At 40.1% G+C, this 17,237-nt stretch overlaps 3 protein-coding genes across 3 annotated transcripts; all 3 read right to left on the minus strand.

Moving 5' to 3' along the window:
- Positions 1-519: 519 nt before the first annotated feature.
- Positions 520-6,357, minus strand: LOC308134690 (protocadherin alpha-2-like; the record flags this gene model as incomplete). The annotated part of the gene is made up of 3 exons (XM_080502463.1): positions 520-2,269; positions 2,597-2,639; positions 5,682-6,357. 3 exons carry the CDS (start codon positions 6,355-6,357, stop codon positions 520-522), a joined length of 2,469 nt encoding a protein of 822 aa, XP_080358589.1.
- Positions 6,358-6,434: 77 nt separating this feature from the next.
- Positions 6,435-9,724, minus strand: LOC308134691 (protocadherin alpha-2-like; the record flags this gene model as incomplete). Its single annotated transcript, XM_080502464.1, has 2 exons — positions 6,435-6,469; positions 7,309-9,724. The coding sequence occupies 2 exons, from the start codon at positions 9,722-9,724 to the stop codon at positions 6,435-6,437; spliced, it is 2,451 nt and encodes an 816-aa protein (XP_080358590.1).
- A 1,263-nt stretch (positions 9,725-10,987) lies between these two features.
- LOC308134692 (protocadherin alpha-C2-like) lies at positions 10,988-17,050 on the minus strand (the record flags this gene model as incomplete). The annotated part of the gene is made up of 3 exons (XM_080502465.1): positions 10,988-11,008; positions 11,231-13,075; positions 16,526-17,050. The coding sequence occupies 3 exons, from the start codon at positions 17,048-17,050 to the stop codon at positions 10,988-10,990; spliced, it is 2,391 nt and encodes a 796-aa protein (XP_080358591.1).
- Between the last annotated feature and the right edge of the window lie 187 nt (positions 17,051-17,237).

The raw sequence follows: 17,237 nt of genomic DNA on the forward strand, positions 1-17,237 counted from the left end.
ACAACAATAGTTACATTTAGAACACATTTCACAGTAACATTCTTAACGAATAGCACGGTTGCTTTAAATTGTGTATCTGATCCATGTTTGTCTTCAATGCAACGGACAGCGCCATTCACTACCTATTAGTGTAAACAAGCTGTTTGACAACAACAATTCAACATCAAAACACTAACGCTGGTTGGTTTATGAGTAAGTAATACAACAGAACGTGCTATTTCAAGGAAATTAATGTTAAAGTGTCATAAAGGTACTTTGATTTAAGCATATAAAGGCACTGGTAAACTTCTATGATTAGATTACTTCTATATCATTTCTAGGACAGGTTACTTTTGTTTACGATTTGCATCATAACAATAAAATGTATAAGGTGCTCTATTGTATTGCTGAATATAATGCTATATGGAATGTATCATATATGAATTCTGCCTTTTTGAATGATGAGGTAATTTTCAAGGATATATTCAATTTAGTTTCTTGGTTGACTTGGTATTCATACAAGTTCAGTTAAAACGGTATCTAAAAGTAATAAGACATTTGAAAAGACATATTTAGGGACACTTTATATACTAAAAACAGGAATAAAATATGACTGCCGATATAGCCTACCTTTTCTGTGTTGGGTAAAGTCTGTGTCCTGGTAAATGTGTCTCCTCCGTTTATACTGATCAGTTCACCATCGACAGGAGGAAACGGTGCGGGGAAAACAACCATATCACTCTTCAGTGTGTCTGAGCTGAAACACACGTCGTACTGCTGAGTAGATTTGGAGTAAGACCAACTCCCGTCAGGGTGGGTGGTGATCATGGGGGCGCTGTACCTGCTGAAAGAGCCGTCTGTCCTGTGGCATCTTACGGCTATTAAACTGATGAGACTCAGTAGAAAGACGACTGATACTGAAACAATGGCGATCAGCAGGTACAGGTTCAAATCCGAGAAGTTGTCCTCCTTCATAGGCACATGTCTGAACTGAGTCTGGATGTCAGCAGTGTTTTCAACCACCACCACATCAATAGAAACGGTAGCTGAAAGGGAGGGCTCTCCATTATCAGATACCAGCACCACCAAGGGGTGAGTTTTCAAGTCATTGTCACTCATCCTCCTCTTAGTCCTGATTTCTCCGGTGCTGGTTCCGATCCTGAACAGGTTGTTTCCTTTGGGTTCAGACAGGTGATAAGAAAGCAGTGCGTTGTATCCAGAGTCTGCATCTACAGCCCTGATCTTTGCCACAAAGTATCCTGCTTCAGCAGAATATGGGATGTTCTCACTGTTAACGGAGCCGTGCTCAGAATATGGAGCAAGTATTGTTGGAATATTATCATTTTCATCAAGGACTAAAACATTTACAATTGCATTGCTGCTCAGTGGAGGAACACCAGAGTCTGTGGCCTGAACTTTGAACTGAAAAGTTTTTAACTCCTCAAAATTAAAAGACTGGAGACTGATAATTTCTCCAGTCTCGGAGTTGATATTTAAAACTGATAAAATTGGAATATTTCTAGGGACACTATCTAACAAGCTATAACTTATCTTGGCATTTTTATGTAGATCAGGATCAAGTGCACTTATCTTACAGATGACTGAGCCTGTGGGACTGTTTTCTTTTACAAACACATTGATCACAGGTTCAATAAAATGAGGTGCATTATCATTGACATCAGATACTTCAACAGTAATTATTCTGATGCTGGATAGAGGAGGGATTCCTTCATCTGTGGCCTTTACGGTGACATTGTAAAACGAAATGTTTTCTCTGTCCAGAGGTCCATCAACAACTAACGAATAGTCATTTTTATAATTGGACTTCAGCTTAAAAGGAACAGATCCCACAACATTACAGTTAGTTCCACCATTAGTTCCTCCATCTTTGTCACTGACTGTGACAAAAGCAACGATCGTCCCCACTTCTGCATCTTCTTTAACCGGCGTCGTCAGTGACGTTACAGATATTTCTGGCGCATTGTCATTCACATCAATTATCTCTATCAGCAGTTTAGCATGCGCACTACGAGAAGACATGCCTTGATCTCGAGCCTGAACTCTAACTTCATAAGCAGGTGTTTCCTCGAAATCTATTTTACCTTTAACAGTAATTTCTCCCGTTTCCGGATTCAAGTCAAACATATTTAATGGATCAATATTCCCTCTTTTGATAAAAGAATACAAAATCTTACCGTTTATGCCTTCATCTAAATCTGTTGCATTTAACTTTATGACCAGTGATCCTGCAGCTGCATTTTCTGTGACACGAACCTTAAAAAGCGATTTGCTGAAGGTTGGTATATTGTCGTTAGCGTCTATTACGTATATTCGTATTTGCATTGATCCTGATCTCGGAGGTTTTCCTCCATCGACAGCGGTCAAAACAAGTGGGATCACAGACTGTTTCTCTCGATCTAAAGCTTTTTGCAGCACTAACTCGGCAGACACACCGTGTTCTCCTCCAGTCTGCACATCAAGAGAGAAATGTTCATTTGGACTCAGCTTGTAGGTTTTCACTGAGTTACTTCCGACATCCGCATCCACTGCTACTGGGAGAACATATCGCTCTCCGGTTAATGATGATTCAGAAATATTCAAAGAATATGCGTTTTCAACAAAAGCTGGAGAATTATCGTTAATATCCATAATATTTACCTCTACCCGATGTGCGTTCATGGGGTTACTTAAAACTACTTGCAATCTCAACGAGCATTTTGCCAGGTGTGAACAAAGCTCTTCTCGGTCTATTCTCTCGTTAACAAAGAGGTTTCCGGCACGCAGACTCACGCCAAAGTAAGTCTTACTGTAACTCGAAACCAATCGAAGATCTCTGGTTTCTAGTTCTTGTATATTGAGGTTTAAATCTTTCACGATATTTCCCACCACTGTGCCTTTGTTCACTTCCTCGGATATTGTATAGGACAACTGTGAAGCAGTCCGGCCACAAAGACAAAGCAAAGCGACAAAATTAATCCAGGCGTATCCGTTTTGTCTTCGCGGAAACATCGTTGATGTCTTGAAATATCAGATCCCGAAACAGCATTGATCGGCGTGCACGTTTTCCATTCAAAAGAAGGAACTGTTTAATCTTGTCCGCCACTCGACACAATCTCCTCGACTGTCCAGCAAAAATAGAGAACGATGACGATTGGATTTCCAGTCACAGAGAAGGGTTTTAGGTTTACGAGCTTTATTCGCATCGACGGTCTACTGCGACATCATGTGGTGAAACGAAGATCCACGCTTACCAAAACCCTATCAATTAATTTTCCAAATCATATAAAGTACAACACATCTTAAAAAATTACACCGATTCGATTTCATTCATGAATGACTTGTAAAAAATTGCACATTGCAGCATTGAATTATAAACACATAAAAAGCATGTAAACATCTTGATCAATATTTATTGACAGGCAAATGACCAATTACGATGTTTAATCTGATCAAATTAAACAATGTAATTAGTTTGCAAAATCACACTTTTGTTATGTAGTTTAAGATACTGTACGAGTAGAGATATTTTTGATGATATTATCAATTAAGATAGTAATGATTTCCACAAGAATTGTGTTCAAACTAGCTTATCAACTTTTTTCTTTAATTTCAGCACTACGGAGAGCGCCGTTCATTTTGTTCACGATGAAGCCAGCTCATTTTACTTTCACTCGGCAGACGCTGGCCAAACAAAATGGGTGCTTTTTCACATTTAGCAGAAACCAAAACACATCCCAAACTTCAGAATTTCGGCCCATGAAAAGAAATAAGCTTTCAACAGTAAATAAGTCAATTAGGACAACTATGTCCTATTTTTTTTCTTCTTTTTTTTGCGCTAGATATATTATTATTGTGTACACAATTGGTGTTTGATGACATTTAAAGACTCGCAAGCATGCATGGCAGGCTATGTGAAAATAAACTGTAGTTCTACATCTGTATTATAAACAACAATGGATTACTCAAAACATAATTAAAATATCCCAGCCAATAGCCTACCTTTTCTTTGTTGGGTAAAGTCTGAGTCCGTGTGAAAGTGTCTGTTCCATTTATACTGATCAGTTCACCATCAACAGGTGGAAAAGGTGCGGGGAAAACAACCATGTCACTCTTCAGTGTGTCTGAGCTGAAACACACGTCGTACTGCTGAGTAGATTTGGAGTAAGACCAACTCCCGTCAGGGTGGGTGGTGATCATGGGGGCGCTGTACCTGCTGAAAGAGCCGTCTGTCCTGTGGCATCGGAAAGCTATTAAACTGATGAGACTCAGTAAGAAGATGACGGACACTGAAACGATGGCGATCAGCAGGTAAAGGTGCAAATCCGAGAAACTGTCCTCCTTCATAGGCACATGCCTGAACTGAGTCTGGATGTCAGCGGTGTTTTCAACCACCACCACATCAATAGAGACAGTAGCTGAAAGGGAGGGCTCTCCATTATCAGAAACCAGCACCACCAAGGGGTGAGTTTTCAGGTCATTGTCACTCATCCTCCTCTTAGTCCTGATTTCGCCGGTGCTGGTTCCGATCCTGAACAGGTTGTTTCCTTTGGGTTCAGACAGGTGATACGAAAGCAATGCGTTGTATCCAGAGTCTGCATCTACAGCCCTGATCTTTGCCACAAAGTATCCTGCTTCAGCAGAATATGGAATGTTCTCACTGTTAACGGAGCCATGCTCAGAATAAGGAGCAAGAATTGTTGGAATATTATCATTTTCATCGAGGATTAAAACATTTACAGTTGTATTGCTGCTGAGTGGAGGAACACCAGAGTCTGTGGCCTGAACTTTGAACTGAAACGTTTTCAACTCCTCAAAGTTAAAAGATTGCAGACTAATAATTTCTCCAGTCTCTGAGTTAATATTTAAAACGGATGCAATGACAAAGTTTTTAGGGACGCTGTCTAACAAACTATAACTTATTTTGGCATTTTTATGTAGATCCGGATCTAGTGCACGTATCTTACAGAAAACTGAGCCCGGGGGACTGTTTTCTTTTACAAAAACATTATTTACAGATTCAATAAAATGAGGTGCGTTATCGTTGACATCGGAAACTTCAACAGTAATGATTCTGACGCTGGAGAGAGGAGGAATCCCTTCATCTGTGGCCTGAATGGTGACATTGTAAAATGAAATGTTTTCTCTGTCCAGAGGTCCATCAACAACTAACGAATAGTCGTTTTTATAATTCGACTTCAGCTTAAAAGGAACAGATCCCACAACTTTACAGTTAGTTCCACCATTATTTCCTCCATCTTTATCACTTACTGTCATAAATGCAACAATAGTGCCCATTTCAGCATTTTCTTTAACCGGCGTCATCAGTGACGTGACAGATATTTCTGGGGCATTGTCATTCACATCAATTATCTCTATCAGTAGTTTAGCGTGCGCACTCCGAGGAACAGAACCCCGATCTTGCGCCTGAACTCTAACTTCATAAGCAGGTGTATCTTCATAATCTAGTTTGTCCTTAACCTTGATTTCTCCCGTTTCCTGATTAAGACTAAATGTAATTGACGGATCAATATTCCCTTGTTTAATCAAAGAATAAACGATCTTACCGTTTATACCTTCGTCTAAATCAGTTGCATTTAATTTTATGATCAGTGATCCCGGAGCTGCATTTTCTGTGACACTCACCTTAAAAAGCGATTTACTGAAGGTTGGTATATTGTCATTAACATCTAATACGTTTATACGTATCTGCAATGATCCTGATCTCGGAGGTTTCCCTCCATCGACAGCGGTGAAAACAAGTGTGATCACCGACTGTTTCTCTCGATCTAAAGCTTTTTGCAGCACCAACTCAGCAGACACACCGTGTTCTCCACTACTTTGAATATCAAGAGAGAAATGATCATTTGGACTCAGCTTGTAGGTTTTCACTGAGTTACTTCCGACATCCGCATCCACTGCTACTGGGAGAATATATCGCTCTCCTGTTAACGATGATTCAGAAATATTCAGAGCATATGTGTTTTCAATAAAAGCTGGAGAATTATCGTTAATATCCATAATATTTACCTCTACCCGATGTGCGTTCATGGGGTTACTTAAAACTACTTGCAATCTCAACGAGCATTTTGCCAGGTGTGAACAAAGCTCCTCTCGGTCTATTCTCTCGTTAACAAAGAGGTTTCCATCACGCAGATTCACGTCAAAGTAATTCTTACTGTAACTCGAAACCAATCGAAGATCTCTGGTTTCTAGTTCTTGTATATTCAGGTTTAAATCTTTCGCGATATTTCCTACTACTGTGCCTTTGTTCAGCTCCTCAGATATTGTATAGGTCAACTGTGAAGCAGTCCGGCCACAAAGACAAAGCAAAGCGACAAAATTAATCCAGGCGTATCCGTTTTGTCTTCGCGGAAACATCGTTGATGTCTTGAAATATCAGATCCCGAAACAGCATTTATCGGCGTGCACGTATTCCATTCAAAAGAAGGAACTGTTTAATCTTGTCCGCCACTCGACACAATCTCCTCGACTGTCCAGCAAAAACAGAGAACGATGACGAGGTGGATTTCCAGTCACAGAGAAGGGTTTTAGGTTTACGAGCTTTATTCGCATCGACGGTCTACTGCGACATCATGTGGTGAAATGAAGATCCACGCTTACTAAAACCCCATCAATCAATTTTCCGAATCATATAAAATAGAACACATCTTTAAAAAGGTGCATTGATTTCATTCATGAATGACTTGTAAAAAAAATGCATATTCTAGCATCGAATTATAAACACCTATAAAGCATGAAAACATCTTGATCAGTATTTAATGACAGACAAACGACCAATTACGATGTTTAATCTGATCAAATTAAATAATGTAATTAGTTTGCAAAATCACACTTTTGTTGTGTAGTTTAAGATACTGTACGAGCAGAGATATTTTTGATGATATTATCAATTAAAATAGTAATGATTTCCACAAGTATTTTGTTCAAACTAGCTTATCAACTTTTGTTTTTTATTTCAGCACTACGGAGAGCGCCGTTCATTTTGTTCACGATGAAGCCAGCTCATTTTAATTTCACTCGGCAGACGCTGGCCAAACAAAATGGGTGCTTTTTCACATTTAGCAGAAACCAAAACACATCCCAAACTTCAGAATTTTGGCCAATGAAAACTAAGAAGCTTTCAACAGTAAATAAGTCAATTAGGACAACTGTGTCCTATTTTTTTCCTTCTTTTTTTTGCGCAAGATATATTATTATTGTGAACACAATTGGTGTTTGATGACATTTAAAGACTTGCAAGCATGCATGGCAGGCAATGTGAAAATAAACTGTAGTTCCACATCTGTATTAATGACAACAATTGATTACTCAAAACATAATTAAAATATCCCAGCCAATAGCCTACCTTTTCTTTGTTGGGTAAAGTCTGAGTCCGTGTGAAAGTGTCTGTTCCATTTATACTGATCAGTTCACCATCAACAGGTGGAAAAGGTGCGGGGAAAACCACCATATCACTCTTCAGAGTGTCTGAGCTGAAACACACGTCGTACTGCTGAGTAGATTTGGAGTAAGACCAGCTCCCGTCAGGGTGGGTGGTGATCATGGGGGCGCTGTACCTGCTGAAAGAGCCGTCTGTCCTGTGGCACCTGAATGCTATTAAACTAATTAGGCTCAGGAGAAAGATGACAGACACTGACACGATGGCAACCAGCAGGTATAGGTTCAAATCCGAGAAGTTGTCCTCTTTCATAGGCACATGTCTGAACTGAGTCTGGATGTCAGCGGTGTTTTCAACCACCACCACATCAATAGAGACGGTAGCTGTCAGGGAGGGCTCTCCATTATCAGAAACCAGCACCACCAACGGGTGAGTTTTCAGGTCATTGTCACTCATCCTCCTCTTAGTCCTGATTTCTCCGGTGCTGGTTCCGATCCTGAACAGGTTGTTTCCTTTGGGTTCAGACAGGTGATAAGAAAGCAGTGCGTTGTATCCAGAGTCTGCATCAACAGCCCTGATCTTTGCCACAAAGTATCCTGCTTCAGCAGAATATGGAATGTTCTCACTATTAACGGAGCCGTGCTCCGAATAAGGAGCAAGAATCGAGGGACTGTTGTCATTTTCATCGAGGACTAAAACATTTACAGTTATATTGCTGCTGAGTGGAGGAACACCAGAGTCTGTGGCCTGAACTTTGAACTGAAACGTTTTCATCTCCTCAAAGTTAAAAGACTGGAGACTGATCATTTCTCCAGTCTCTGAATTAATATTTAAAACGGATGAAACTGGAATATATTTAGGGACACTATCTAACAAACTATAAGTTAACTTGGCATTATGATGTAGATCAGGATCAAGTGCACTTATCTTGCAGATAACTGAACCTGTTGGACTGTTTTCTTTTACAAAAACATTGATTACAGTTTCAATAAATTGAGGTGCGTTATCGTTGACATCGGAAACTTCAACAGTAATGATTTTGATGTTGGATAGAGGAGGGCTCCCTTCATCTGTGGCCTGAATGGTGACATTGTAAAACGAAATATTTTCTCGGTCCAGAGGTCCATCAACAACTAAGGAATAGTCGTTTTTATAATTGGACTTCAGCTTGAATGGAACAGATCCTACAACATTGCAGCTCGTTCCACCATTATTTCCTCCATCTTTATCACTTACTGTGACAAAAGCAACGATCGTCCCCATTTCAGCGTCTTCTTTAACCGGCGTCATTAGCGACGACACTGATATTTCTGGGGCATTGTCATTCACATCAATTATCTCTATCAGCAGTTTAGCATACGCACTACGGGGAAAAGGACCCTGATCTTGTGCCTGAACTCTGACTTCATAAGCAGGTATATCTTCATAATCTAGCTTGTCCTTAACCTTGATTTCTCCCGTTTCCTGATTAAGACTAAATTTAGTTGATGGATCAATATTCCCTTGTTTAATTAAAGAGTAAACGATCTTACTGTTTATGCCTTCATCTAAATCAGTTGCATTTAATTTTATGATCAGTGATCCTGGAGCTGTATTTTCTGTGACACTCACCTTAAAAAGCGATTTACTGAAGGTTGGTTTGTTGTCATTAACATCTAATACGTTTATACGTATCTGCAATGATCCTGATCTCGGAGGTTTCCCTCCATCGACAGCGGTCAAAACAAGTGTGATCTCTGACTGTTTCTCTCGATCTAAAGCTTTTTGCAACACCAACTCAGCAGACACACCATGTTCTCCACTACTTTGAATATCAAGAGAGAAATGATCATTTGGACTCAGCTTGTAGGTTTTAACTGAGTTACTACCGACATCCGCATCCACTGCTACTGGGAGAATATATCGCTCTCCGGTTAAAGATGATTCGAAAATATTCAAAGAATATGTGTTTTCAATAAAGGCTGGAGAATTATCGTTAATGTCCATTATGTTTAACTCTATGCGATGTGCATTCATTGGGTTACTTAAAAGCACTTGCAATCTCAACAAGCATTTTGTCAAATACGAACAAAGCTCCTCCCGGTCTATTCTCTCGTTAACAAAGAGGTTTCCGGTACGCAGATTCACGTCAAAGTAAGTCTTACTGTAACTTGAAACCAGTCGGATATCTCTGGTTTCTAGTTCTTGTATATTGAGGTTCAAATCCTTTGCGATATTCCCCACCACTGTGCCTTTGTTCAGCTCCTCTGATATGGTATAGGACAACTGTGAAGCAGACCGGCCACAAAGACAAAGCAAAGCGACAAAATTAATCCAGGCGTGTCCGTTTTGTCTTCGCGGAAACATCGTTGATGTCTTGAACGATCAGAATCTGTGAGAACATCTATCGCAGTGCAGGTAATCCATTCGAAAGAAGCAACTGTTTTGTCTTGCCCACCACTTGTGTCGATCTAACCGACTGTTCAGCAAAAATAATGGATGACGACGAGCTGTTTCTTCAGTCACAGAGGAGGGGGTTTTACGTTTACGAGCTCTTTCACGTCTACGGTCGACTGCGACATCATGTGGTGCAAAGGCGAACCCACCCGAAACAAGACTGCATCAATTAATTTATCAAATCATATAAAATGCAGCACACCTTTATAAATTGATTAACCTTAGTTCACAAATCACTTGTAAAATATTGCTGGCCAAACCATCAATTTTTAAATCCTAAGAACAAAACTGCATGTAAACATGTGTATGAATATGTAATGACCAACAAACCTCCAATAACAATAGTTAAACTGATACACTTAAATACCAACTAGATTTGAAAACCTCACGTTTCCCTTGTATTTTAAAATGCTTTATAGGCAGAGGAATTTATTTGATGATAATCTGAGTTAAAATAAGAATCATTTGAAGAAGAATTGTGCCGGAATCAGTGTTTCCCCGTTTAACTTCAGCACCACGGAGAGCGTCATTCACTTGAAATATTTTTATTTATTTATTTATTTTTAGGATGAAGCGAGCTTGGTTCTCTCATCTCTGGAGACGTTGACTCAATAAAACGTACATATCTGTAGAATATGACGAATAAGGTACACCACTTGACATGTTTAAATATTAGAATTAGGTTTATGATATATAGGATCCAGCATATTTCGGAAACATCAGTAAATGGCTGCGTGTATTAAAAAGGCTGAAATCAGATATCACGCCCTGAAACATGGGCGGGACACACTGAGGATCGTATCTGGAAGACTTAAATATTGGGGGCGGGATTTTATTTAATTGATGTACAAAAGTCAATGAGATTTTGTAATTCAGAAAAAAAAAGAAAAAGTTTATCATTGTGTATGTCTCGTGACCTCGTTTGCTAATGGGTTGTAAAGCCGGTCACAGAAATACTGCAGTGATTCAGGTGAAGTGCATTTCATCAGATGTCTATCAGTTACTCTATTATAAGACTGCCAACATCACAAAGTCAACATTTGTGCCTGAGCAGGCTTAATGTTCCATTTGGAGACACAAGCAAATACTTATGGAAGCGATACCGTTTCCGGAGGATTTCTGTCATGTAATCAAAGTCTAACGCAAAAAGATATTTATTTTTAAGTTTGCACGTTATTTCACTGATGTTATTGTCTGCAAAACGCACACAAAATATGATCAATTTCAGACGTTTTTATACGAAAAAATATGACAAACTACCCTCGGCTTCGCCACTGTTTTGGATTTTAGATGGAATTGATAATTCTTCAAGCTTAATTGAAAATCTTTTATAAAAGAAAAAAAATATTATTAGTCTTTATGGAATAAATACATAAAAATTAACTCAAGACAAGATTATGGTAAAGTAGGGCCTACCTTTTCTTGGTTGGGTAAAGTCTGAGTCCTGGTAAAAGTGTCTCCTCCGTTTATACTGATCAGTTCACCATCCACAGGCGGAAACGGTGCCGGGAAAACCACTACATCGCTCTTCAGTGTGTCTGAGCTGAAACACACGTCGTACTGCTGAGTAGATTTGGAGTAAGACCAGCTCCCGTCAGGGTGGGTGGTGATCATGGGGGCGCTGTACCTGCTGAAAGAGCCGTCTGTCCTGTGGCACCTGACAGCTATTAAACTGATGAGACTTAGAAGGAAGATGACGGACACTGACACGATGGCGATCAGCAGGTACAGGTTCAAATCCGAGAAGCTGTCGTCCTTTATAGGCACATGTCTGAACTGAGTCTGGATGTCAGCGGTGTTTTCAACCACCACCACATCAATAGAGACGGTAGCTGAAAGGGAGGGCTCTCCATTATCAGAAACCAGCACCACCAAGGGGTGAGTTTTCAGGTCATTGTCACTCATCCTCCTCTTTGTCCTGATTTCTCCGGTGCTGGTTCCGATCCTGAACAGGTTGTTTCCTTTGGGTTCAGACAGGTGATATGAAAGCAGTGCGTTGTATCCGGAGTCTGCATCTACAGCCCTGATCTTTGCCACAAAGTATCCTGCTTCAGCAGAATATGGAATGTTCTCACTGTTAACGGAGCCGTGCTCAGAATAAGGAGCAATAATTGTTGGAATATTATCATTTTCATCAAGAACTAAAACATTTACAGTTGTATTGCTGCTGAGTGGAGGAACACCAGAGTCTGTGGCCTGAACTTTGAACTGAAAAGTTTTCACCTCCTCAAAGTTAAAAGACTGGAGACTAATAATCTCTCCAGTCTCTGAGTTGATATTTAAAACAGATGAAACTGGAATATTTTTAGGGACACTGCCGAACAAGCTATAGCTTAACTTAGCATTATTATGTAGATCAGGATCAAGTGCACTTATTTTACAAATAACTGAGCCTGCTGGACTGTTTTCTTTTACAAAAACATTTATTACAGGTTCAATAAATTGAGGCGTGTTATCGTTGACATCAGACACTTCAACAGTAATGATTCTAAAGCTGGATAGAGGAGGAATCCCTTCATCTGTGGCCTTTATGGTTACATTGTAAAACGCAATCTTTTCTCTGTCCAGAGGTCCATCAACAACTAAAGAATAGTCGTTTTTGTAATTGGACTTTAGCTTGAATGGGACAGACCCAATTACTTTACAGTTCGTTCCACCATTATCACCTCCATCTTTATCGCTCACTGTAACCAAAGCAACGATCGTCCCCATCTCTGCGTCTTCTTTAACGGGCGTCATTAGTGACGTCACAGACATTTCTGGAGCATTGTCATTCATATCAGTGATCTCGATCAGCAATTTAGCATGCGCACTACGGGGGACTGTACCTTGATCCATTGCTTGAACTCTAATGTCATAAGCAGGTGTTTCTTCATAATCTAGTTCCCCCTTTACAGTAATTTGCCCTGTTTCAGGATTTAGATCAAATGCATTTGACTTGTCAATATTTCCTTGTTTAATGAAAGAATACATGATTTTACCATTGCTGCCTTCGTCCAAATCAGTTGCGTTTAACTTCATGATTAGTGATCCTGGAGCAGCATTTTCCATGACACGCACTTTAAAAAGCGATTTTCCAAAGGTTGGTATATTGTCATTAACGTCTATTACGTTTATATTTATCTGCAATGATCCTGATCTCGGAGGTTTCCCTCCATCGACAGCAGTCAAAACAAGTGTAATCACGGACTGTTTCTCTCGATCTAAAGCTTTCTGTAGTACTAACTCGGCAGACACACCGTGTTCTCCACTGCTTTGAATATCAAGAGAAAAATGTTCATTTTGACTCAGCTTGTAGTTTTTCACTGAGCTACTTCCGACGTCCGCGTCCACTGCTGAAGGGAGGAAATAGCGTTCTCCTGTCAGAGATGATTCGGAAATATTCAGAGAATATGCGTTTTGAGTAAAAGCTGGGGAATTATCGTTTATATCTACAATATTGATCTCTATGCGATTTACATTCATCGGATTATTTAGCACTGCTTGCAATCTTAACGAGCATTTCACCAAATGCGGACAGAGCTCCTCTCGGTCTATTCTCTCGTTAACAAAGAGATTTCCTGTACGCAGATTTACGTCAAAATACGTCTTACTGTAACTCGAAACCACGCGGAGGTCTCTGGTTTCTAAGTCTTGTACATTGAGGTTTAAATCCTTGCCAATATTTCCCACCACTGTGCCTTTGTTCACTTCCTCCGATATTGAATATGACAACTGCGAAGAAGACCGGCCACAAAGACAAAGCGAAGCCACTAAACTAATCCAGGCGCATCCGTTTGGTCGTCGCAGAAACATCCTTAATGTCTTGAAAGATCAGAATATGAGAGAACATCGATTGCAGTGCAGGTAATCCATTCAAAAGCGGCGTTACTCTCTTTCAGCTCGTCCACCGTTCGCCACAGCGAGTGTTCAGCATAACAGTGAATGATGACGCGCCCGATTCGTTTTTTTACCCCCCTCGTACAACGACGAGGTGTTTCGGCTTTACAAGCACATTCGCATCTACGGTCTACTGCGACATCATGTGGCTAAAAGCAGCCACATGCATATCAAAGGCAATTGATGTAATTCACACATATGCAATGAGCCTTCTTCAACTGATTAGCACACAATCAGGAAGAAATTATTTGAAATGACATGGGTATACGGGATTACATACCAGCATTACGTATGGAAATACATACTTTACTATTAATGGAGCAACACTCATCCAGTGTTTTAGAGCTTGTCTAAAACGCACAGGAAAGTTACTAGACCGTTTTGAGTTCGACACAGCCTAGTCAACTTACAAGCTCATCAATAAGCATATAACTGGTTGTGTGAAAAATACTGTGGAGAGTCCCAACTGTTTACGTTTGTATTCAGCCCAATGGAGAGCACTATGTATGCCATTATTTAGATCAATCTCGAACTGTTGTCCCACAATGTCAACGTCATATCAACATATCATGATCAGGTAAATTCCATCAAGGTAGCAAAAATAGATATCCACAGTTAAACACATTTTGCTAAAATTTAGATTAAAAATTATTATTTTTTTTGTACATAAAGCTAACAATCTAAACAGATACATTGTCTCCGTTAAATGTAATGATACAACTGTTTGGGATCTAAAATATTTGATTGATGTGGTCATTTGAAAAAGACACAAAACTCATTTGAGAGAAACCTTTGGATCGCAAATTCTTAGAGGCCTGAAATTGATATCTTAGTCAGAGAACATGATTTGTAAAACTTTTAGTTTTGCATTTTGTAAATATGTAGTGAATATCACATTAAATTAGACAAATATAGATGCAGAGGAAAAAAATGACCGGATTCCTTAAGGACCAATATCATCGTATGTTGTCATTAAGTTGAACTCACCTTTTCTTTGTTGGGTAAAGTCTGAGTCCGTGTGAAAGTGTCTCCTCCATTTATACTGATCAGTTCACCATCAACAGGTGGAAAAGGTGCGGGGAAAACAACCATATCACTCTTCAGTGTGTCTGAGCTGAAACACACGTCGTACTGCTGAGTAGATTTGGAGTAAGACCAGCTCCCGTCAGGGTGGGTGGTGATCATGGGGGCGCTGTACCTGCTGAAAGAGCCGTCTGTCCTGTGGCACCTGACCGCTATTAAACTGATGAGGCTCAGAAGGAAGATGACGGACACTGACACGATGGCGATCAGCAGGTATAGGTTCAAATCCGAGAAGTTGTCCTCCTTTATAGGCACATGTCTGAACTGAGTCTGGATGTCAGCAGTGTTTTCAACCACCACCACATCAATAGAGACGGTAGCTGAAAGGGAGGGCTCTCCATTATCAGAAACCAGCACCACCAAGGGGTGAGTTTTCAGGTCATTGTCACTCATCCTCCTCTTAGTCCTGATTTCTCCAGTGCTAGTTCCGATCCGGAACAGGTTGTTTCCTTTGGGTTCAGACAGGTGATAAGAAAGCAGTGCGTTGTATCCAGAGTCTGCATCTACAGCCCTAATCTTTGCCACAAAGTATCCTGCTTCAGCAGAGTATGGGATGTTTTCACTGTTAACAGAGCCATGCTCAGAATAAGGAGCAAGAATCGAGGGACTATTGTCATTTTCATCGAGGATTAAAACATTTACGGTTGCATTGCTGCTGAGTGGAGGAACACCAGAGTCTGTGGCCTGAACTTTGAACTGAAACGTTTTCAACTCCTCAAAGTTAAAAGACTGTAGACTGATAATTTCTCCAGTATCTGAATTAATATTTAAAACAGATGAAACTGGAATAGTTTTAGGGAAACTGTCAATCAAACTATAACTTAACTTGGCATTATTATATAGATCAGGATCAAGAGCACTTATTTTACAAATAACTGAGCCTGTTAGACTGTTTTCTTTAACATAAGCATTAATTACAGGCTCCATGAAATTAGGTCCATTATCATTGACATCTGAAACTTCAACAGTAATTATTTTTATGCTGAATAGAGGAGGATTTCCTTCATCTGTTGCCTTTATGGCCACATTGTAAATTGAAATATTTTCTCTATCCAGAGGTCCATCAACAACTAACGAATAGTCATTTTTGTAGTTTAACTTCAGCTTAAATGGAACAGATCCTACAATGTTACAACGAGTTATGCCATTGTTTCCGCCATCTTTATCACTAACTGTAACTAAAGCAACAATAGTCCCCATTCCTGCATCCTCTTTAACGGGCGTCATAAGTGACGTCACAGATATTTCTGGGGCATTGTCATTCACGTCGATTATCTCTATCAGCAGTTTGGCATGTGCAGTACGAGGAACTGTACCCTGATCCATTGCCTGAACTCTAACCTCATAAACAGGTGTGTCTTCATAATCTAGATTTCCTTTCACAGTAATTGTTCCAGTTTCCGGATTGAGATCAAAAATATTGGATGGATCAGATAACCCTCGTTTGATAAAGGAGTAACGTAATTTACTATTTATACCTTCATCTAAATCAGTTGCATTTAACTTTATCACTGTTTCCCCAGTTGCAGCTGTTTCACTTACACGTACTTTGTAAAGCGACTTGCTAAACGTCGGGGTATTATCATTTGCATCTATCACGTTTATAATCAGCTGGAGAGTTCCCGTTCTGGACGGTTTTCCTCCATCAACAGCAGTCACAGTTAATCTAATAATTGGTTGTTTCTCTCGATCTAAAGCCTTGTTCAGTACCAACTCAGCAGACACACCGTGCTCTCCGCCACTTTGTACGTCTAGAGAGAAATGTTCATTTGGACTCAGCTTATAACTCTTTATTGTGTTGCTTTCTATATCTGCATCCTCTGCTATTGGAAGAAAATACCGGTCTCCCGGCGACACCAATTCAGATATGTTTAAAGAGTACGACTTTTCAATGAATTCTGGCGAGTTATCATTTATGTCTAAAACCCCGACCTCAATGCGATGCACTGTCATGGGATTGTTTAAAACAGCTTGTATTCTCAGGAAACACTGGGCCGTGTTCGGACAAAGCTCCTCTCTATCTATTCTGTCATTAACAACGAGGCTTCCCGTCCTCAAATCCACATCAAAATATTTCTTACGGTTATTTGAAACAATTTGCAGATCCCTGGTTTCTAGTTCTTGTACACTCAGATGCAGATCCTTTGCGGTGTTTCCCACCACGGTGCCTTTGTTCGCTTCCTCGGGAACGGAGTAAGAGATCTGCGCAGCGGTCCGACCGCAGAGACAAAGGAGTCCCACAATGTGAATCCAAATATATTCCTCGTTTCCCATTGTAGAAAATTACACAGCGGAGTCTGAAATCCAGATTATTCCATTTTTGCATCAGCAATCAGTTCCCTCAAACATATTTCTCCAAAGACACAAGTCGTTCTCCTCGCCCCAGTGTCACTGAAAACCGATGGTCAGTGACGTTTTCGTTGCAAGGAGGAGTTTTCCACATTGTATGGTCTCCAGCGCC

Source organism: Blennius ocellaris (assembly GCF_963422515.1).
Source record: "Blennius ocellaris genome assembly, chromosome: 9".
Taxonomy (NCBI): Eukaryota; Metazoa; Chordata; class Actinopteri; order Blenniiformes; family Blenniidae; genus Blennius; species Blennius ocellaris.